The sequence below is a fragment of the Kogia breviceps genome, chromosome 19, assembly GCF_026419965.1.
Source record: "Kogia breviceps isolate mKogBre1 chromosome 19, mKogBre1 haplotype 1, whole genome shotgun sequence".
In the NCBI taxonomy this organism is placed as follows: Eukaryota; Metazoa; Chordata; class Mammalia; order Artiodactyla; family Physeteridae; genus Kogia; species Kogia breviceps.
Genome location: NC_081328.1, coordinates 2,182,274 through 2,205,547, shown reverse-complemented (window position 1 = coordinate 2,205,547; position 23,274 = coordinate 2,182,274). Strand labels below are relative to the sequence as shown.

Here is a 23,274-nt window from a genome sequence, read left to right as displayed (position 1 = left end):
TGCTTTTCAAAGAACTAGTCTTTGGCCTTATTTATCTTCTTTACCATTTTATGTTTTCTATTTCATTCGTTTCAGCTTTTATCATTATTAACTTATTTCTCTTTTATTTTTTTCTGTTTCATAAGTTGAATATTTCACTCATATATTTTCAGTCTTTCTTTTCTTATATACTAGTAAATGCATCTATGATTATACATTTTCCTCTGAGTATGGCTTTAGTTCTATTCCATGAATTTTGCTACAAAACTCTCCTCCCTCCGTTTATTTCTAGGTGATTTGTAGTTTCTGTTTTGACTTTCTTTTGATGCAGAGATTATTTAAAGTGTCTCTGAATTCCAAAGCAGTTTTTTTTTTTTTTTTTTTTTTGCGGTATGCGGGCCTCTCACTGTTGTGGCCTCTCCCGTTGCGGAGCACAGGCTCCGGACGCGCAGGCCTAGCGGCCATGGCTCACGGGCTTAGTTGCTCCGCGGCATGTGGGATCTTCCCGGACCAGGGCACGAACCCGTGTCTCCTGCATCGGCAGGCGGATTCTCAACCACTGCGCCACCAGGGAAGCCCCCAAAGCAGTTTTTTTTAATAATCATCTTTTTTTTTAACCACTAACTTCATTGGATTAAGATGACATATTGCAAATACAATCACAATGTTTATATTTTACTTTTTGTTTTCTGTGACAAAACATATGATCAACTTCTGTCAACAATTCTAAGGTCTAGAGGAAGAATATATAAATTTGCTGAGTGTGCTATTTATAACCCGTATACACTGCTTTTTTGTTTCTAATGTATTTATTTATTTTTGGCTGTGTTGGGTCTTCGTTGCTGCACACGGGCTTTCTCTAGTTGTGGCAAGTAGGGGCTACTCTTCGTCGCAGCGCGCGGGGTTCTCATTGTCGTGGCTTCTCGTGTTGTGGAGCATGGGCTCTAGGCACACGGGCTTCAGTAGTTGTGGCACGTGGGCTCAGTAGTTGTGGCTCACGGGCTCTAGAGCGCAGGTTCAGTAGTTGTGGCACGCAGGCTCAGTAGTTGTGGCTCGGGGGCTCTAGAGCGCAGCCTCAGTAGTCGGGGCGCACGGGCTTAGTTGCTCCACGGCATGTGGGATCTTCCCGGGCCAGGGCTCGAACCCGTGTCCCCTGCATTGGCAGGTGGGTTCTTAACCACTGCACCACCAGGGAAGTCCCAGATTATATCATTTTAACAAAGCTTTCCTGAATATCTTGTATGTGCCAAGCACCCTGGTACACGGTATTGATGCCGGGACGTATGTAACTGATACCCAAAGAGGTGCTTTCAATGCAGTGCGGTAAAGAGAGAGACTTGGGAGCACAGAAGGGCACTGGGTCCAGCCCAGGGGGTCAGGAGAGGTGGTCAAGGAAGGGATCACGACTAAGCTGGGTGTGGAGGACAGACCAATGAGAGCAGTGAAGACAGGTCACCCCAAGAGAGCTGGTGGCCTTGCAGATGAAGAAAGTGGAGCAGACAGATGAAGCTACGAACCCAGTAAAATAAACAGCACGTAATAAAACAACAAAGAGTACACCAGCGTTTCGGAAATCAGGGAGGAGCCAATCTCACCCCATCATCTTGAAAAGCGCCAGCCTGAGACAGAACAGTTAAGAGGATGAAACCCAGAAAGGACTCCGTAAAGAGTGAGGGCAGCACAGCAGGGGTGACAGCAGACAGCAGACGTACCTGTCGTACAATGAATTGTAAAAGATACTGGCGCGGCTGTCCACCCCTCCTGGAGGAAAGGAAGCGTCCCTGGGGGGGGGGGGGAGGGAGGTACAGAAGACGCAGAGCCATTCAGATGTGCCCATGAGCTAAATCTCAACATTTCTAAAAGTGGATTCTTCACATTGTCCCTCACATCCTCCCCCGCGTGTCCCTGTTTTCAGCCTCTGTCTCTCTCTGTCTCTCTCTGTCTCTCTCTCTCTCTCTTACTGATATCACCATTTTCCCAACCACCCAATCTTAACACACATCGCTTTTAATTCATTTCTCCCTTTATGGGAAGAAAGTTCAAATTTTTACTAGATAATACAAAAGATAATTAATGAAGACATTTATCACATTCCTAGAAGGAAAAGCTCTATACTGGAAAATGTGCTAACTCCCTCCTAGAGTAATACAATTTCGCCCAAATTCAAATTGGATGTTTTGGAAACCAGCTAAAGTGACTCAAATACTTATTTCGAAGAATAAATAAGAAAAACAGTAAAAAAAAAAAAAAAATTACAATTTAGAAAACTTGCCTTGTCAGATACTAAGATACTTTATAGATACAACAGTTAAAATCATACAACCAATGAGCAAAATATAGAGAACAGAAAACATATCCAAGAATACACAGGTGTCTAACATAAGATAAAAAAGGGCAAATTCAAATCAGCAAGGAAGAGAAATCTTGCTCAGTAAATGCTGCTGGAATAATTGCCAAATGTTTTAAATACATTTTCTTACCACATATGTCAAAGTACATTCCAAATGGATTAAAGACATAAATATTAAAAAATGGGAACGTGAAACCCCAAAGCATCTGACCTTTGGGAAGGAAAAATCTTTCTAAGCCTAGAAACAATGCTAGAAATCACAATGGAAAAAAAAGACTTCTATATTTCAAAAAACTGAATAATTAATATACTACCAAAAAAAAAAAAAAAAAAAAAAAACCCTGTACAAATTATCTGCAACAATAGAACAGAAATGGGTTGGCGGTGTTCACATGCCAAAAATTAAACAAGAATAATACTAAAACTGCAATGGAACACTGCGAAAAGACGGGAATAGACAAACCACAAGAAAAAATGACCAATAAATATATGAAATTCAAGAGATACATAAATTAAAACGATGAAATACTTTTTTGCCTATCTAATTAGGAGAAATCATTTAGGATCAGAATAACGCTGGCAAGGCTGCCATGAGACCAACACTCTCCTCCTACCCAGCTGCACGTATTTTATAACACTTCCAGAAAGGACACACAATACCGTATATCAAGAGGTTTACAAATGATCTTCTATTTTGGCCAAGTAAATATCTATCTAATAATTTAGCTTAAGGATATATTCAGAAACTTAGACACATTAATACATACACAGAATATCACCGAGATGTTAAGAATATTTGGGAATATTTAATGACACAAAGAAACTTTATGATACAATGTTAAGTAAAGAAGTCAGGATGTGAATATGAATACACAATACGGTTTAACTGTGTGACAGTGCGTATCAAAAAGGCTCAGTAACCACACCACACAGAAATGTCAAGGGTCATGATCTCTGAGTGGCAGGATTATGAGTGATTTTTATTGTCTGGACACAGTTCTTTAGTTTCTTCATTTTCTATAAAATGAGCACGTATTACTTACATAATCAGACAAGACATTTGTATTTTTTTAAAAACTACCAAAACAGCTCCATTGGCTCCCCTGTCTCCACGGGATACATTCTAAACCCCTGACCACAGCACACTGCCTTGTTAACCTCCACATCTTTGCCTCCAATCCCTCCTTAATGCTCTGGCAACAACAGAGAGCTAACCAGCCCTCAACACTGCTGCATTCCCGCACAGCTCCACTTCCTGGCAGGTGCTGCACCCTCTGCTGAAAGGCCCTTCCACCCCCAAAAGGCCTCTTCATCCTGAAAGACTCACTCGAATGTCCCTCTTCTGTGAAAACTTCCCCAATGTCCCCAGGAAGAAAGACCGCTTCCTGGTCTGGGCTCCACACCTCTTTGCTCAGGGCAGCACTGTGGAGGGAGTGCGCCATAACGAGGTTCACTGTGTGTCTTCCTGCCCGTGGTAGACACGATGATGCCCCAAAGATGTCCACTCTCAACCCCGGCACCCGGGAATATGGCACACGGCCAAGGGGCTCTGCAGGAGTGACGAGATTACGGATCTTGACCCGGGGAGATTATCTTGGATCATCTAGGGGGTCAATATAATCACAAGGGTCTTATAAGAGGGAGGCAGGAGGGTCAAAGACAGAAAAAGGAGATGTGACCATAGAACCAGAGGCTGGAGGAGGAACTTTGAAGGTGGAGGGAAAATGCAGGTGACCTTTAGAAGTTGGAAAAGGCAAGGAAACAGATTTGCCCTGAAGACTCCAGAAGGAATGCAGCCCAGCCAACACCTTGATTTTAGACATCTAACCTCCAGAACTATAGGCAAATAAATCTGCGCTCTTTTAAGCCCGTAAGTTTGTGGATGTGTTACAGCAGCAATAGGAAACTAATACACTCCTGACCACACCAAAAGCACCTCGGAGCGGGCACTGGGGGGGGGGGGGGGACAGGGCAGCAGGGGACACACTCTGTCAAACATCAGGTGATAAACGAGCCACTGTCTACCTCAAGGAAAACGATGGAAAACAAGTAGGAAAATGAGAGGAAGGAGGAGAAAGAAGAGGAGGAGGGGTAAACATTTACTGAGACGTTAAAGTTTATGCTAATTTATTTGTTAATGTTTATTAACGTTTCTCGAGAACTTGTTCCCCCTTCCAGGCGTTGTTCTAAGAACATTACGTTGTTCTGGGAATTCCGTTAAGGAAGTGCTATTATCCCCATTTTACAGAGAAGGAAAACAAAACAAGAAATTAAGCAACTAGCCTAGGATCACCCAGCCGGTAAACAGGGAAGCCAGGGTAAGAGTGCAGGGATTCTCGCTCCAGAGCCCAGGCTGTTGACTATTAAGAAGAAACAACGTACACACTGAGGGACCTGCAGGAATTAGTACGTTTGCATAAGACACGGGGGGAAAATATACTCTAAATTAGGCTGAACTTATTAAAGGACTGCTCTCTACTCGACCTGCCATGCTCGGCGCAGCTCGCGGCCTGATGCCACAGGGGCTGTCTGCAGGCTGCGGGGACACTGCCTGGGGTCCATCCTTCCCAGGCAGCCAGCCCTCCCTCTTACCCCTGCCCAGTCCGTCCGCCCTGTCCGTCAGTCCAGCGCACACTCCCCGCACGAGGGCCTGAGCTGACAGCGGTCAGAGAAGCCCCAGGACCTGTAAGAAGGGTTCGTTTTGGTCAGGAGAGCCGGTGGAAGGGAGGTGGGTGACTGAAGGCCGGCCGGCAGCAGCACTGACCGCCCCCCCCCCCAAGCAAATCGGTCATGGTTCCCAGATTGCGAGGCCAGTGGGGAAACACATCTTTGCAAAGTCTCCCTTCCCTATTTTCAGTAAGATCTGAAAGGAAAACACCTTCCTTCAGGGGGAAAACTTGGCCTCAGGGAAGACGGCTTTCAGCTGCTGAACACCGATGCGGGGCAATACCGCCCGCGACCGAAAACCAGTCCCTGCGTCAGAAGACCAGCTAAGGAAAGTCACCCGGAATCCTGAGAAAACGCATAACGGGATGAATACAAGTGTTTTTTTCTAATTAAGAGACATGGAGGACGATCGGCGAGACCAACCTAAGCACTGCAGGAAAGCCCGACGGCAAGAAGAAAGCAGGGGGAGAAAATGAACCTGCGATAAAGAACGGGGTCACGAAGTTCAGGGATCACCAGGTACGTGGCAGAGCGCCACCAGGGGAGAGGCCGAGCCGGGCGGGCCCGCGGCAGAGGCAGGCGGAGGGTTCCGACGTCTGCCGAGGGCGCTGGAGGCGGGAGCCTAGGAAACACGGGCCCCGACTGGGGGCTCCCCATCCTCCAGGGGGCGCTGCAGACGGAGGTGCCAGGCTGAGCTGGAGGGTGTGGGGAGGCCCCCGGCTGGAAGGAACGAACCCTGCTCCCCCGGTGCACAGCCGAGCGCAGGGGAGCGGGCTCCCCGCTCCGGCCGCCTCTCTCAGCCGCCTGAATTCTGCCCTAACTACCCGGACTTAACCCGGGGCCCACAGGTTAAAGTAAGGGCTCAGGGGTCCCCTGGCGGCGCAGTGGTTGCAAGTCCGCCTGCCGATGCGGGGGACGCGAGTTCGTGCCCCGGTCCGGGAGGATCCCACGTGCCGCGGAGCGGCACCCACCTCCCACGTTGTCGCCTGTGCTTCTGACCAACCGGCTATGAACCACCGGTCTCACAGCCTCCCCCTCAGCGTTGATCACCCGCTGGAGCCGCTCACAGAATTCCGCAAACAGGCAGGTCACCGGTTTACTGCAGACGACACGACGCAGCACAGCTGCGTGAAGAGAAGCCCATCCAGGGGCCACACCCTCCAGCACCTCGACGCCCCCGGCAGCCCGGAAGCTCCACGGCCCACAGTGAGGAGTTTAGGGAGGTTCCGCTACGTAGGCAAGATTGATGGGACCCCTGGCCATTGGTGGTGACACCCCTCCACACCCCGTCCCTGCCCCAGGGGCCCCAAGCCTCCCACCAAGCAGCCGGCCGGCCGGCCCGGCCCTCAGGCACGGAAGAAGCAGCTGTTACGTCCAGAAAAGACGCTCCCCTCCCTCCATCACTCGGCAATTCCACTGGTCTCGGCGCTCGGCGCTCGGTGCCGGGAACGGGGCCCCGAGGTACATGTCTTAACTCTGCCAGGCACCCCCAGGCCTGTGGCTCGGCAGGGCCAGCAGTCAGCCAGTCCCTGTGCGGGCAGGGCCTGTGGTCAGCGTGGAGCCAACTCCCCGCAAGTGAACTTTTTTTTTTTAAGTTGTCTTACAATTTTTTTTTTAATAAATAAATTTATTTATTTATTTTCTTGGCTGTGTTGGGCCTTCGTTTCTGCGCGAGGGCTTTCTCTAGTTGCGGCGAGCGGGGGCCACCCTTCAACGCGGTGCGCGGGCCTCTCGCTGCCGCGGCCTCTCCCGTTGCGGAGCACAGGCTCCGGACGCGCAGGCTCAGCGGCCACGGCTCACGGGCCCAGCCGCTCCGCGGCACGTGGGATCTTCCCGGACCGGGGCACGAACCTGCGTCCCCCGCATCGGCAGGCGGACTCTCCACCACTGCGCCACCCGGGAAGCCCACAAGTGAACTTTTTAAGGAAGAAAACTCTGGGTGACCTTCATCCGCTTTCAGGACATCAGAATGCTCCCATGGAGGCCGAATTCGTAAAGGAAATGAAAGGTCGCTGGAAAACGCCAGGAAACAGATTCTCCGCTGGGGCCTTCCCCTGGCTGGTGCGGGTCGACAAGGGTCTGACCACCCGGCCTCAGTGTGGGACTAGTGTGAGGGCCGGGCCAGCTCCAGCTCCCCAGGGACTGACGGGCAGCAGCTGTGACTGCATCACTCCCCCTCTGCCACCCCACTGCCGTGGCCCCTCACAGGTACTGCTTCCACGGGGACCCCCCGTAAACCTGCTGCACACAAATCTCTGTCTCGAGGCCTACTGCCCCGGAAGCAACCAGAACAATCCATTATAACCTCATTACACATGTGTGGTGTGTTCATTTAATTATTTGATCTTAAAATAATCTTTCTTTTAATTTAGTCTTATTTCATTGTTTTAATATATAAATTTATTTATTTATTTGGGGCTGCATCGGGTCTTTGTTGCTGCGCACAGCATTTCTCTAGTTGTGGCGAGCGGGCTCCTCATTGCAGTGGCTTCTCTGTTGTGGAGCACGGGCTCTAGGCTCGCGGGCTCAGTAGTTGTGGCACGTGAGCTCTAGAACGCAGGCTCAGTAGTTCTGGCGCACGGGGTCTAGAGCACGGGTTCAGTAGTTGTGGCACACGGGCTGTAGAGCACGGGTTCAGTAGTTGTGGCGCACGGGCCCAGGTGCTCCACAGCATGTGGGATCTTCCCAGACCACGGCTCGAACCCGTGTCCCCTGCATTGGCAGGCGGATTCTCAACCACTGCGCCACCAGGGAAGTCCCAAGTCTTATCTCATTTTAATTCGTCTTATTATTTCTTCAATCAGAGGTCAAAAGCTCAACTGCCAAGAGATCCACACAAGTAAATAAAGGTCTGAAAGGCAAAGTAAGGAGCCAAAGGGAGTGGAGGGAAATATGACATGTGGAGCTCAGGCCCCACCCCAAAACTTCCAGACACTCCGTAAGTAAAGGAGGTTCGCCCATCCACGCCCTCTGTACCGTGCTTCCACAAAGACATCATCGGTACACACACAACTCTGCACTCGGCTTTGTTCATCCCCCTCGACATCACATGCTTCTCATCCTTGGGTTCCGTCTGGCGCTACCCAGTGAGTCAAATCACCACAATCACTGAACCGTTCCTTCTGTTTAGGCGCTGCACTGTGGGGAAGTGACCTAGCAATGCCTGTGATGGTTATCAGATGGGGTGCTGACTGAAGGTCTACTGTCAACATCTGTGGGCCTAGATTAATTTTTTCTAACTTTGGCTTTCAGGCACTGCTCCTGATACACAGACAATGAAGCACGGCAGTTTCACAGAAAAAAGCGAGGCTCTCAAGGATTATATGATCCACTCGGTTTTACACAAACATCTTTAAAGTCTAAATAGCAACTTCTTTGGGAATAATGGTCAAAGCCGCCCATTTCACCTAAATATGAAATAAAACAGAAACCTTTAGGTCAGTCAGCAGTCTGCATTCTTTTCATGCCAAGGCAAAGGCTAGACTTGTATTTTAGTATGATTTCCCTTTGTTTCCCAGAGTAGCTCAGGCACCCTTATTTGGAAGTTTCCCTTTCTGGCCTGCAATTGGGGGAAAACAACAGTACTCTAGAAACTCAAAACGCCTTCTAGTCTGGCATCTCCAAAGCATCCCGTGGACTCATGCACTTCTTCTAAAAGGTGGAAGGGGCGTCACGAATACAGCTCAGGCCCCCATCTGACCAACGTGAAAACCCACCGAGGTCAAAAACGGAGATATGAACCTCCAGCGTCTGTCTCTGAATCCAGGGCTCTAATACACGACCTATCACCGAGAGAAGATGCAGTTTATCTCACGCAATCCGTGTATAGTCAACCCCCTGTCTGCATGGTGCACACTGTCTCACTCCTGAAGCACTCAGATCTGACGCTCCAGCCTTGAGGGGAAGAGGGGATGAGACTTCTCTGAGGGAAGATGCCCAGGATCACATCAGTGACTCCCCCTCCCACACAGACCACGTGCCCTTGTTTCTTCCTCCCTGTCTCCTCCTCCATCTCACCTCCCTCCCCGGCCCCCCACCACCTAAGCATCTCCTCTCTCACCCCTCCCGGTCTGGCCCTGCTCCGTCCTGTCCTCTGGTGGAAAGAAGCCTAAATTTCTCTAAATTTCTCACAAACCCCGGCTCAGCCCAGCCCGGCCCGGCCCGGCCCCGGGGGCCGTTCAGCAGCCACACAAAGAATCCCCCCCACCCCCCGGCCCCCATCCCGGGGGAGAAGGAGCCTGCCCGGGCTGGTGGGGAAGGGTCCACCTGGGGAGGCCACATCTGAGCTGAGGCCTGGGAGGATGAGGACTAGGCCAAAGGTATCATTTATCTTCCCAATGGCGGCACTTTGGGCGGTGAAGATAACAAGTAACAAGCCTAAGCCCACGGGCGGCAGGCGGGGTACCCGCGGCGGCTGTGAGCCCTGTGACCGGGGCTTCCCAGGAGAGGGGCAAGGACGGGCGCGGCGGGTCACAGGACACAGAGGACACGCCGCAGGCAGGAACGGCACGCGACTACCCAGGTGCGCACTGAGGCCCCAGCTAAGGCTCACCTGGACGGCCCTCCCGCCTCCCGCGGGGTTGCCACTAACCGGGAACAGGAAGAGGGCTCCAGAGACGGTAAGCACGTCTGTGCCCTAAACGTCACACTCTTTCATCAAGAGGAGAAGCACCTCTGCTTTAGACACACCTGGCAGCTTGGGTTACCGGTTTCCAGGTGCGTGGGTACACCCTTGCGGCAAGAGATAAGTGGCGGGGGGGGGGGGGGCGGGCAGAATGTGACCAGCACGCGACCCCGTGTGGACTGACCACAGCCACAAGGAGACCCAGGGCACCCCGGAGTCAAGGCTGGGGACAGAATTGACACGGACGGTGACGACCTGAGTAAACAAAAGCCGGACGTTGGTAACACTTTGGGGGATGATTTTGTTTCCGAAGTGGTTAGCATAAGACTCTGGATGCCAGAATTTATTACAGAGAAGAGGTTGTTTTAATGTACAGATTACATGAAAATGGAATGACTGTTACCTCTTCATTTCCATTTTTTCTTTCTTCTTAATTGCCTAGAATTACTGATTGAAAATCCCTACCAAGGCAGAAAGCACAAAAGCAGAAAGCCACAGAAGATTAGGATGCCAGGACAGTTGTGGGGGACACACACAAACACGGCACACACAAAGGCACACCCCTCCCCAACACTGTGAACCTGCAACAAGACACTCCTCTGCCACATCTTTGGTCCAGCTTGCAAGCACGTAGTTCCACGTAACGCTGGCACACCGTAACGCACTCAGACTGAAGAGAGTAGAAGAGCCAAAAATAAAACTACAAACAGGTAATTTTCATGATAGTTCTATGCCCATATGAGCCTATGAATAGGCTCTTTGTTCATCTATTTATAAATCAGAAGAGAAGGTTAGACTGCTGATAACTTAACCTTCCAAGTTGTTTTGTTTTGTTTTGTTTTGTTTTTTAATGTGGCTACTGGTGCCAGAGAGAAAAGCAGGACCATTTAGGGGAAGGAGATGAATTCTTTGGCAGATAAAACAAAGGGGATTTTCAAGGGCTCTGAAGGTGGTTGGCACTGGTTCTTTCCTGGATATAGTTTCAGGTCAAAACTTATGACTTTGCTTTCCAAGTTGATCATAACCCCTAATCTTAACACTCATCGTAATTAGGTTTAATTTGGAACAGGCAGCTGGAAATGAGGGAGGATAAGGGGTAAAGGAGAAAAGACTAGAGAAACAGAGCACGGGTTTTACAAAATGAGCAGAGAGGCAGGACAACACTGGTACGAGAATTATTTACTAACAGATCTGAGTCCCGACAGGGGGATGGCCTCTGTGACAGGCAGGGAAGGAGACGATGGGGGCAATGTCCTGGCCAGCCCCCCAGGGCGTCCTCAGCCCAGGATATCTGGCTTATCTCTGTAGTGGTCTGGAATGCAGAAAAACTCTTTCTGTGAAAGAAGCTTTTCTGAATTTCATAACATTAAATAGTTTTTTAAATCTCAATTTTAAATATTTGGCCAACCGCATTAATTTTGAAACATCAAACCTACTTTCCTGAGAATTCAAACATTCCCTGGCAATACAAGGGACAGCTGCCATCAAGGTCTTCATGAGGATACACGGAAACCTTCGAAATTCTCCATGTTTTAACGCTGCTTCAATGATACTGCTACACAGCCTGGTCTCAGCTGACTGGAGCCATAACAACACTTACAGAAAGTAAAACAGGATTCAACAGACCAGAAATCCCATCCCTAAAGCACATTTGTGCAACACCCTCCCCAGGTGAAGCCCCAGTCTCCTCCATCCCCAAACAGAGTCAGAGTGCTAAAGGCAGCGGAAAGCCCTGCACACACACCCTTTTTTACACACAAGGCAACAAGCGACCAAGAAAAGCTTTAACTGATAATTCATCTTTCCTGTTAAAAAGGTTTTTTTTTTTTTCCCAAGAGGAGGATTTAAGAAAAACCTGATTGAAAATTTCATTAAAGGGTGAAAAATTTCAAATCCGTCACCTTATTCTGCCTAAAAAGAAAAACCCATCATCTCACGAGCGATGCCCAAGAGGCATTTTACAAAACTCAGCAACTGTTTCTGACCTTAGAACCTAAGGTAATATGTGAAGGATAATTCCTCCGTGTAACAGGGGACATCATCTTGTGTGCATCCAGCTCGGAGAGGAGAGCTCACAGCCGTCACAGAGGGCCTCACACACCCATTTCTCCCCAGCCACACGCCAGGAATGTGACCTTCCCCCCCCCCGCCCCCGCCCCCCGTTGCGGAGCACAGGCTCCGGACGCGGCTCACGGGCCCAGCCACTCCGCGGCACGTGGGATCCTCCCGGACCGGGGCACGAACCCGCGTCCCCCGCATCGGCAGGCGGACTCTCAACCGCTGCGCCACCAGGGAAGCCCGAATGTGACCTTTTAATAAACCCTTGTTTCTGGTTATCACTAACTGAAAGAAAGCTACTGTCCTACACACATCTACATACACACATGGACGCATGTATACGCATGTTCGCACATATAGGACTAGACGTGCATTTCCAAGCTGGTTACCTTACTGTAGTCTCACTAGTTCTAATAGTTTTTCAGTTGATCTTCTTGGTTATTATAACAGAAGAATTAGTCTCTATAAATAATGCTACTTTTGTCTCATTTTTAATAAACCTTAAAAAAAAAATCTTACTGCCTTGGCTAGTCTATCTGAAAACAACGTCGTCTATGGGCACCACTGTTTTGTTCCTGACCTTTGAAGGAATGTTTTTAGTTTCCTGTTAAGCATGGTGTGTGTGGCTTTCGGACCATTTTATTTATTATCTTAAGAAGGAATCCATTCATTCCTATTAAATGTTTATGAGGTAGATGTTAAGTGTTATTAAATGCACTACTGACATACAGTAAGATGAATTTTTTTCCTCTTTAAATTTACTGATGTTGTAAATTCTATTTATATAATACTATTATTGCATTCTTGGAATTAACCTTTTTTTTTTTTAACCAGTGGGTGTAATATTTTAAAAAGGCATCGCTGGAGTAAATTTGGCTTATATTTCAGCCGGGATGTGCATGCACTCCATACCGCCCTCTGGGTTTCTTTTTTTCCTCTCTCTCAAAGGCTCTGGTATCAGGAGGAGCGTTGATAGTATTAGCACTGCTTCTGTCAAAATAAATTGAAATGCTCTCCATCTTTTATGTACTTTGGAGTATTTTTCAAGCTTCTGTTATTTGCGTATCACCTTTACATTTTTGGCTGTATTTGCATTTACCTGTCCTATTATATATTTAATATTTTTCTGCACAAACTTAATATCGACTCACTTTTTAAAAAACCTAACCTTGTCCTAAGCAACACAGATTCGATGAACTAGTTACAATTTTTCTAACACATTTTAATTTAATTATTAAAATAAGAACTAGTCATCAGTATGTACCTTAAACCATTATCTGCACCTTCTGTAATATAATAATCTTTGGGAAACGATGCATTAGACATCTTTAAATAGCACAGAAATTCTATTTTTCTGATCTTTGAAAAACTCTGCCTGTAACACCATCTGGGTTCAGGATTCTTTTTGGAGCTTTTTTTCTTAAGTCACTTTGTGATGTCTTCCAAGGTTATTTTTCTGCCCAAGTATCTCATTACTTCATGAATTGATCTTGGTAATTTCATTTTCCTAGAAAATTTCAATTTCATCGAAAATGTCTATTTCTTTCTCTTTTTTAAAATCTCCACATCTCTGATTACATACATTCTTACATTACTAATTTGGGGTATTTGTGGGGGTTTTTTTCTAAGTTTAACTACAGCTTTATCTACTTCTTTGTTTTAACGAAGGACCTACTCTTAGATTTTTCAATTCTAGCGTTTTTTTTTTTCTTTTTTGTTAATTCATATATTCATTTAACAAATATTTACTAAGTGCCAACCATGTGCCAGGCCACCTGCCCGGCGCTGAGGGTAGGAGAGGGGGGAGCGGACGCTGTCATCATTTACTTCCTTAATTGCTGCCCCTTTAAAAAAACTCCCTCCTGTTTTTCCATATATCTTTTGTTGTTTATTTTCTAATTTTCTGTACTTCATTTATGATAACAAAAGCTGTCAGAGAAATGAATTTGCTTGCTGTTTGTAACTTTATGAAGTATTTCATAACTATTTTTCTAAATGATGTGAATTATAGTTTTCAGTTCCTATTTGTGTCAATTTCCAAATTTTTTTTTTTTAGGTATAATTGACAAACAACATTATATTAGTTTCAGGTATACAACATAATGACTGGATATTTGTACACACTGTGAAATGACCACCACAATAAGTCTGGTTATCATCGGTCACCAACACTTACAAAATGATTTACCCTCCCAGCAACTTTCAAATGTGTAATACATTATAATGAACTATAGTCACACCATGCTGTACCCAGATGGATTAAGTTTTTCAATTTTCAATTTTTATTCCTACAGTTTTACTGCCTTACAATCACACAGTGACCAGTAAAATTTCCCTTAAGAGATGGTAATAAGGTTTTCTTGCTGGTCTAGAACAGATCAATGTTTTAACCATTCCACGAACAATCTAGAAAACCTGTAAGACACAGGATGAAGTCTCTCATTTCACAGTGAGATCTTTCAGGCATTTCTAATAGCTTTTGCTTTAATCACTTCCACGGATTTGCTAGGTAGTATACTGCATTTTGTAACTGCTACTCTTTCTTCTTGAACTGTACTTCTTTCAATAAAGAAGGTCCTGTCTGATTTAAGGTACTCTGTGGTGTGTGTCCTTAACTGATATTACAGTCAGCTGTAAGCCAGGCAGAGGCGTGAGAGATAGCCACAATTAAATCACATTTTGCTTTACTATCAAGAAAGACACCGCCTTAAGAGACAGAAAGTGTTAAGAAGAGCAGGCAGAGTTGTATCAAGTCAAAGGTCTTCTGAGTCAGATGAGAAAATGTTTACATATTTTAAGTCCCAAAGACACGCATAGCCTCACCAAGTGGTACGGCGGCCTTTTGAATGGAGGTCTCAGGCTCCTGTCAGGAGCTACAGGAATTACGTAAAATGTAATCTGGATCTAAGGTACATGGGCATTATGACCACTTCCTTCTTCAAGTTTTGAAGTTGGTGTCACAGAGAGATTACAAGGATTTTGAAGCTAGAATTCTCCACCCTATCAGTAAGGTTGAAGGCAGAAGAGAGAAACCCTCAGATACAGGCTGAGACAGCGCATCGCTCGTGGGTTATCTTTGCACAGGCGCAAACCCAACTGCTCAAGAATGTGCCCCAACCACAGCAAAAGGTGCTCTGGCCGCTATGGGTAAGGATCCCACCCCTGTTCCTGCCAGAAATCTCTGTTGGTTAAAAAACCTCAGCAAACTGAGAAGGCAACCCCAAGATTATATGGCATGAAATCCCACTACCATTTATTATTTGGAATAAAACACTTAAGTAAACATATTTTAATTTGAGAGGTTAGAATCAAGGAGAGAAATATCCAAAATAATTAAACAAGTAGTAATAGTATTATGTATTAAGAAATAACCTGCATTTTGGAATTACGTGTTTTAATGTTTAAGAGAACTGGACCTATCAAGAGTTACCAATCAGCCTCAAGATTCTAATTTAAAATGTGTAATTGAAAGTGTGCAGCTATATACACACACATATAAAGAGAGAATGTGTGAGTGTTTGGGGATGTATAAGAGGACTTAAGAAACACTATATTTTTAATAATTATTAAATGTATAAGACTTCTAAAAACTGGACTTGTTTGTCAGTCAGACTTTAACAGGTACCTAAATATATTAAATAAACACAATTTAAAATACTTAAAATTTATTAACCAAGTTTGAAAACTTGGTTAATAAATACTAATCAAATAGTGATTAATAAATCACCCTTGAATAGTGATTATTAAATTTTACTTGAGTTATAAATAGAATAACAAGAGGCCGAATTGAAAGCTTTCTTTAGAATTCGTTTCTTATTATTTACAGCTTTAACTGACTTAATTTTAAGAATCAAACTAACATCTGAATATGTTTTTCTGTAGCATATATATTTTGCTTTTTGTTTTAATCTAGATGAGGAGGCTCTTTTTTTAAGTGAGTTTAACCCACTCACATTTATTATAGTAACAAATATATCTGATATTCTCACCTTTTTTTAAAATTATGTGTTATCATTGATCTTTGATATATACATCTTTTTAATCCTAAAAGGCTGCATTTTCCCAAGTATATCTCTCAGGACACTAGTTCCACTCTGAAATTCTTCTATGGAACAAAATACATCTGAGAAAAATGCATGCTATATTCTCTTCTTTGTGACTACTGTAAAAACTCTGATGAATCCTTGAAATCTAAAACTAAGGACAAGAGAAGCCACTAACTCATTTGCTCAAGTCCTCCTACCAACTCCACTCCCCCTCTCCCTTAACTCAAAACCCCAAACTGTTATGAATAAGATAAAACAGAGCACAAAAAAATACATTGGAAATAGAAAACAGAGTTGATGAAATTTTATAAGTCAATAGGAAAATTGGAAGAAAAAGGTGAACACAGAGATGATACAATATATAAAAGTTCAGCAACAGAGAGAATCACAGGAAATATTCCAGCCAAAGCAAAGGGAACATAGGAAAAGAGAAAAAGGAGCAGTGGGTTCACCCGAGAGTGAGACAGGACCAGAAGGCGACCAAGTCCAAAAGGAAACATTAAGTCAGAAGGCCTAGAATAGTAACAACTAAACCTTACCAGGCACTTTCTGTGACATGCCAGCCTATTCTAACCCATCATGTGTTTCAACCTATTCATGACCACAACGACCCTATGAGGTAGGTTGTTCTACTATCCCCTTTTCTAGAGCTTAACTCACTTGCCCAAAGTCTCAGAGCTACTAATTGACAAAACTGGGATCTGAACACAGAGTCTGGCTCCAGAGCCCAAACTCTCAACCACCATGCCTTGTGTCTCTAAGAAGAAAATGAATTCTCTACAACAATCCATAAAATCGAGAAGGTGGATAAGAGGGTAAAACCACGTTAAGATAATTTTCAAAGTATCAATAAATAACTATACTACTTTCCAATCTCCTTATTCGTTCTATTTTTCTTTTAAAGTAATATTGTCTGTCACAGGTTGTAACTTAAATGACCTAAGATTGCATTTCCTTCTCTTCTACATCTAAATGCACTACCTGATTTTCCAGCACATAATATACATGGGATCCTAATATTTTAAATGCTGATTGGTTTTCAATTTTTAGAATCAACCTACAAACACGCACAGAAGATTTAATGATACTGATTAGGAAACAGAATGTTCTAGCCATGTAAAAATAAAGGTTGAGAGTAGGCCAGGATAGGGTATGGAGGATGTAGGGGAAAAGGCAGAAGAAATGTAGAGACAGCATATCCTCCTTTACCCAGCCAAGGACACTGTTTAAAGTTGGTTACCGTCAAGAAATACAAGTGGTAAATAATAAAAGATCTCCTTAGTATTTTTGTTTTTTGAATGAAAATTTCATAGAGCAAAGTTAAAAGAATTTTACAGTGAACAACTAAACACCAACAACTGTATTCCACCATTAACACTTTACCTACAATAGATTTAGGAAATTTCAGTATGACTTGCAGGACTGGGAGAGGACAGGAAGACGGCAGTAAAAATGTGCTGAATTCCTCACCTTTCACAGTGAGGGTTAGTAGACAGCCTTCAAAGCTAGTAAGTCAAGAAATAGCATAGGTATAGCATATTATGTAGAATTACAGAGATAACCACCATTTCTTTGAAATGCATCAAAAAATAAGAGGGGCTGGAGGGTGGACAGCAGGGTGAATGGAAGGATAAAGCAAATGTAACAAAATGTTAATTGTAGACTCTACGCGGTGGGTCCACGGCTGTTAACTATATATATCTTTCCATTTTTCTGACTAAAATTTCCTAAGAAAATATTGACACAGATGTGGTTGAGAGCGAGCTGCCGTCCAGCCCCGAGCCTGGCCGGTGGAATGCGGGTGGGGATGACGGGCACCCCGTCCAGGCCTGGCCCCGCCGGCCCCCGCAGGACCCTCATGCCCCCTCCCCTCTCCTGAGCGCCACCAGAGCCAGCGCAACCGGGGAGCCAGACCCTGAAGACGATGCTCCCCAGCCTGAGCCTCTGAGAACCCTACAACTGCCGGATGGCCCCCGCCTCCCCCTAGACTGGGGCGTGAGCGAGAAATCAACTTTTACTGTCTCGAGGGGCTATCTGGGGATCCGTCTTTAACCACAGTTAGCATTAACCATAGCCAGTACTGAGTGCGGCCTGAGGGTAGAGGCTTTTACTCTTGTTTCCTGTCACTGGTGGCGGCCACTGTTCAAACACATACATGCAAATTTAAAGCAAAGAGTAAGCAGATATCAGCTAGTTGTGAGACTGGGAAAAAGCCTTCTCAGCTTCTAACCCTAAGTAGAAACTAACGCCTCCTTTAGCATACTGGGTACCTTTGTGTGAACATAAAATGGCAAAATGGCACCCCTCGGTCTGGAGTGATACAACCCCACCGGGGCCCACTCATTTCTTTATTCCCAGCTGCCTTTGAACAGTGCGCAACCTGCGCGACTACACCCAGCAGCCCTCTCTGACTTGCAGGCACCAACAACCTGGTTGGAAACGGAAAGACTGTTAACTGAGATCTTTTAGGAAGTAAGCGGTATGGTCATCAACATGTTCTGATTCCAGCTGCCCTCATCCGTGCAAACTTTCATGCCTTCTGCTTGATTCATTTCTCCTGTCCATCCTGTAACACCACAGTAAAAGTGACTCATCTCAGAGGATCGCAGACCCCACAAAAGAAACTCTTGCTGTCACAACAGCCAATTCCAAAGCTAGAAAAGTAGCAGCAGCTGAGAACGGCCTTCTGCCTCAGGCCTGCCCGCAGAGGGGGCTGGGGTGGGGTAAGGGTTGGAGGTGGGGCTTTTACCTTATTTACCCTCTCACGGCCCCTCCCTGTCCGAGTAACCGAGGTCAGGGATCCGAGGGAGTCAGCCAGGAGGTGCACCACGCCACTTGGATCTCCGACCCTGGCGTTCAGCTGCGACGACTGGGGTTAGCTGACACTCCAGCTGTCAGCGCCGCTGGCACTCAGCCTGGCTTCTTGGCCTAAGGCACATTCCTCCCAGGCAGCCTCCAGCAAGAGGACCAAGGATTGGCCACCACTGCCCGAGCGGGGGCTCCTCTCCTGGGCGGTCTGCTGGGGGCTCCGGGCAGCTGGCCAGGACTTGGTCGGACCTGCACGGTTCCCTGCCCACACCTGCCGTTCCCTCCTTTTCCTTTCCTAGGTGGTGCGTCTGCATCATGGTCCACAGGCTTTCCAGGCCCGGCGCTGCTTCCCAGCCCTTCCCTCTCCCCTCTGGTAACTCTCCTTCATTCCTGATTCTGTTTAAGGGTCTGCGACTCAGAGGACAAAACTGACACGACAGAAGATGGGTGTGGAAGTCACACTCAGGCGTCTGTTGCTCTGCGTCGTCTGCCCGTTTCTACCGCTCACCCTTGGGCCCTGCTCTCATGCTAGTCCAACGCACCACACCTGCCATTGGGAGGCCCCGCCCGGGAACCAGGTGGTAAAGGGGATTGAGGATTCGTTAATCTTTAACTAAACTCTCATTTCCGGGATCTCACTGGCGCATGCTATAGCATTTCACCTAAAGTTATACACCCACTTTCAGCCAACAATACTCCAGCATTATAATCTTTCCTAAGACTTTCTAATTGGGTATCTTTACTTGCCGCAAATCAGCCTGAGTTCGCATTCTGAAATTATTTGCACTCTGAAAAATGCAATAAAATAACTCACTGGCATAAAGTGTCCCCTGGTGGAGCAGTGGTTAAGAGTCCACCTGCCAGTGCAGGGGACATGGGTCCGAGCCCTGGTCCGGGAAGATCCCACATGCTGCAGAGCAACTAAGCGCCACATGTGGTGCAACATGCGCCACAACTACTGAGCCTGCGCTCTAGAGCCCACAAGCCACAAGTACTAAGCCTGTGTGCTGCAACTGCTGAAGCCCGCAAGCCTAGAGCCCGTGCTCCGCAACAAGAGAAGCGACCGCAGTGAGAAGCCCGCGCACCGCAACGAAGAGCAGCCCCCGCTGGCCGCAACTAGGAAAAGCCCGCGCGCAGCCACGAAGACCCAACGCAGCCAAAACTAAATAAATAAATAAAAGAAATGACTGCCTTATGTGAAAACGCTTAGAACTCACTAAACCTTGCAGCGAAAAGTATGTAATGGGGAAAAAAAAATTACGAGCAGGACGGTGGGTTCCATGTGCCGCATCACTTCAACACTGGCCAATTCTCAGCTCTCATTCAACATCTTAGGTCACCGCTGGTCACTCTCAACAACAGTTTATTCCCTTGGTTTCAGGGACACCACACTTAGGTCACTTAGTCACTAAGGTCACTTAGAAATCGGAACACAAGCACCCGAATAACTCTTAAAAACTCTAACAAAGGGTACAGTCTCTTCACAGTTTTGACATCAAAGAAATAATACACAGAGCAAGTGTGTACTACTGAGCGCTGTTTTTTGTTTTGTTTTTTTTTTTGCGGTATGCGGGCCTCTCACTGCTGTGGCCTCTCCCGTTGCGGAGCACAGGCTCCGGACGCGCAGGCCCAGCGGCCATGGCTCACGGGCCTAGTCGCTCCGCGGCATGTGGGATCCTCCCGGACCAGGGCACGAACCCGTGTCTCCTGCATCGGCAGGCGGATTCTCAACCACTGCGCCACCAGGGAAGCCGGAGCGCTGTTTTTTAAATGTTACATATCCTTCACCTAATAGCTTACCACAGGGCTGTTAACGACACAGGCAAATTTGCATTAATTTGCAAATGTTGGCTATTTTGCCCAAAGAAGTTTGGATAAGTGCTGTGTAGTTTAGAAAGTCACCCCTACGTAATCAATGCAGTAACCCCAACTCTAGGGTTTTTCTTCGCGGTCTGTCTCCCTGTGTGGCAGTTTTCCATCCCGGCTGTCATACCAGTCCAATGTCCCACAGCTGCCAGGGAGGCACCCGCCTCCGCCCAGCCTCAAGGATGTGGCCTGGCCCTCCTTGGCCTCCCTGCCAAGGTGAGTGAAGAGCTGTGACCCGAGGCTGAGATCCAGGTCTTAATTAACGGCCCTGCCTCCAATTCGAGGGATAAGTCACCTGGACAAGTCGCTACACCCCTCAGAGCTTCCATTTCCTCATTCAAACTCAAATTTAAAAATCACCCGCTGGAAAGTGTTTCGAGTTCTGACTCTGTCCCACAAACACAGACCCGCCACCTGCCAGCCCAGGACTCCAGGCCTAGGTGGACCATCTCTCCCCAACCGGCCAAGACGCACTTCGGAGGGCTAAAGGAAATCCCGTTTGCGTGTGTGACAGTACAAAAATGTTCTGTTTTGTTTATAAACGCGACCCCGAGGTCAGCAGCATCTAACTCTGCTTAGGAGGTCAGGATGACCAACAGTAGATGAAAACCAGAGGCCAGCCGCCTTCCACCCAGCTCGCCCAATCTCTGAGCAAATAAAAATTTGATAAGCCGGAGAAGCGCCGGTATCCCAGAATAAGCACTGGCTATTTTGAGTAAGAAACAGTCACAATCCAGCCTCGGGTCTGAGGATGAGTTAACAGACCTGCTGATGGGCCGCCACCTTCCACAGGACTCTGGAAAGTGTGGGACACGCACACGGACAGTGCCCACGAAGTCCGCACGAACTGCCCCCGCGGCCACGGGGGCGCCCCCGGCCCCTCGGCCGCCCCCGCCCCGCCCCCGCCCGCGACCCCGGGCGCCAGGTGATCCGGCGGCGTTTCCCCGTCGCGGCGCGGGCACAGGTGAGTTCACCACCCCCGGCGCGCATTCCAGGGGCGGGACTCACGCCCGGGAACTTCGCCGTCCGCGCCCCTCGGCGCCCGCGGGCAGCGCGGCCCCGGCCCAGGGCGGTGGGGGAAGGGCGCCCGGCCGGGAGGGGGTGCGGCGACCCCCCGCCCGCCGCACCGACCTGCTTCGGGATCCTCGGGTCGCCCCGAGTGGTTGCCCATGCTCTCCGGCCTCGGGCAGCGGCCGACCGGCCGTCTCGGACGGCGTGGCCACCGCGCGGCGGCTCGCGCCGGCTCCGGCTGGCGAGGCGGCTACGTCCGGCGGGTCCGCTCCAGTCAAAGAAAGGGCCGGCGCCTCGAGTCCCCGCGACCGCCGGCCACTCTGCGCCCGCTCATCTGCATACCGCCCGCCCACCTTATCTACATACCGCCCCCCACGCAGGCCGTCCACCTCGACTCGGGCTGCCCACCCCACACGGCCCGCCCACCTCATCTGCATATCTCCCTGGATCTTCCGAAGCTTCCCTCCCAGGCGGGGGAGGGACGCGCCCGCCGCCCGACTTCCGGCTCTAGGGGCGGACGCTGAGAACTGCGGCTGGACCCTGCAGGCTGGAAAAACCCCACTGCGGGGACGCTGAGGCCAGGTGTCACGAGGAAGGAAGGCACAGTCCCGCGCGTGAGAAATCAGACCTTCGGGAGAAACCTCGGTTGCCATAGGACGGGCGCTTCGTAAGTATTTTTTGGGACTTAGTTCTTGGATGAATGAGTAGACGAATGAGCAAGTTTTGAGGCGGAGGCGGTGAAGACGACGCTTTAACAACATTCCCCACGATGAATACTGCCACTAATAATAAATATGCATGCCAGTCACAAAGACAAACTGCCCTCAGAAATGACTGCCTTATCGGGGACTTCCCTCGTGGCGCAGTGGTCAAGAAGCTGCCTGCCAATGCGGGGGACACGGGTTCGAGCCCTGGACCGTGAAGATCCCACATGCTGCGGAGCAACTAAGCCTGTGCGCCACAGCTACTGAGCCTGTGCTCTAGAACCAGCGAGCCACAACTACTGAAGCCTGTGCACCTAGAGCCTGTGCTCCGCAACAAGAGAAGCCATCGCAATGAGAAGCCGGTGCACGGCAACAAAGAGTAGCCCCCGCTGGCCGCAACTAGAGGAAGCCTGAGTGCAGCAACGAAGACCCAACGCAGCCAAAACTAAATAAATAAATAAAAGAAATGACTGCCTTATGTGAAAACGCTTAGAACTCACTAAACCTTGCAGCGAAAAGTATGTAATGGGGAAAAAAAAATTACGAGCAGGACGGTGGGTTCCATGTGTTGCATCACTTCAACACTGGCCAATTCTCAGCTCTCTTTCAACATCTTAGGTCACCGCTGGTCACTCTCAACAACAGTTTATTCCCTTGGTTTCAGGGACACCACACTAGTTTTCTGCCACTTCCCCAGTCCTCCTCTTTGTCCCCTTCATTGGTTTCTCCTCATCTCCTCTAGACCCCCAGCACCCTAATGCCCAGTCAACTCCATCCAACCTACTCTTTGCCTTTAGCTTGGCCATCACAGCCAAGCTGTGGCTTTTAGATCCCGCCTGTATATCTTCCGCCTGATCCTGCCCTCTGAACTCCAGACTCATCTCTCCAACTACCTTCTTGACGCCTCCACTTTGATGTCCTCACAGGCGTCTTCAGTTGAATGGGTACACAACCAAATTCTAGGTTTTCTTCCATCGATGTCTCACGTAGTCTCCTCCATCGCCATAAACGGAAGATATCAGGATAAATACGGTAAATGCCACCTCCTCAGCACTTCTCACCGCTTCCACGATACCACACCTGGTCCAGCCCACAATCACCTCCCACCAGGATCACTGCAGCCACCTCCTAACCTTCCTCTCCCTTCTTCTGCTCCCGATC

The 23,274-nt window shown here is 47.9% G+C and overlaps 1 protein-coding gene across 23 annotated transcripts in view; it reads right to left on the bottom strand.

Annotated features, from left to right (window-relative positions):
- Window positions 1–23,274, bottom strand: part of SPECC1 (sperm antigen with calponin homology and coiled-coil domains 1) — a 219,867-nt gene that overhangs the window by 90,801 nt on the left and 105,792 nt on the right. For 4 of the 23 annotated variants that reach the window (XM_067021732.1, XM_067021734.1, XM_067021733.1 and 1 more), the window contains exon 1: window positions 21,530–21,717. The exons of 15 other annotated variants lie outside the window; for them this stretch is intronic. In XM_067021732.1, the coding sequence (XP_066877833.1) occupies window positions 21,530–21,569 (40 nt within the window). In that variant the 5' untranslated portion in view covers window positions 21,570–21,717. Of the gene's footprint in view, window positions 1–21,529; window positions 21,741–21,835; window positions 21,980–23,274 lie in introns of those variants that run through there. 4 more of the 23 variants (XM_067021743.1, XM_059048419.2, XM_067021740.1 and 1 more) reach the window with 4 other exon arrangements.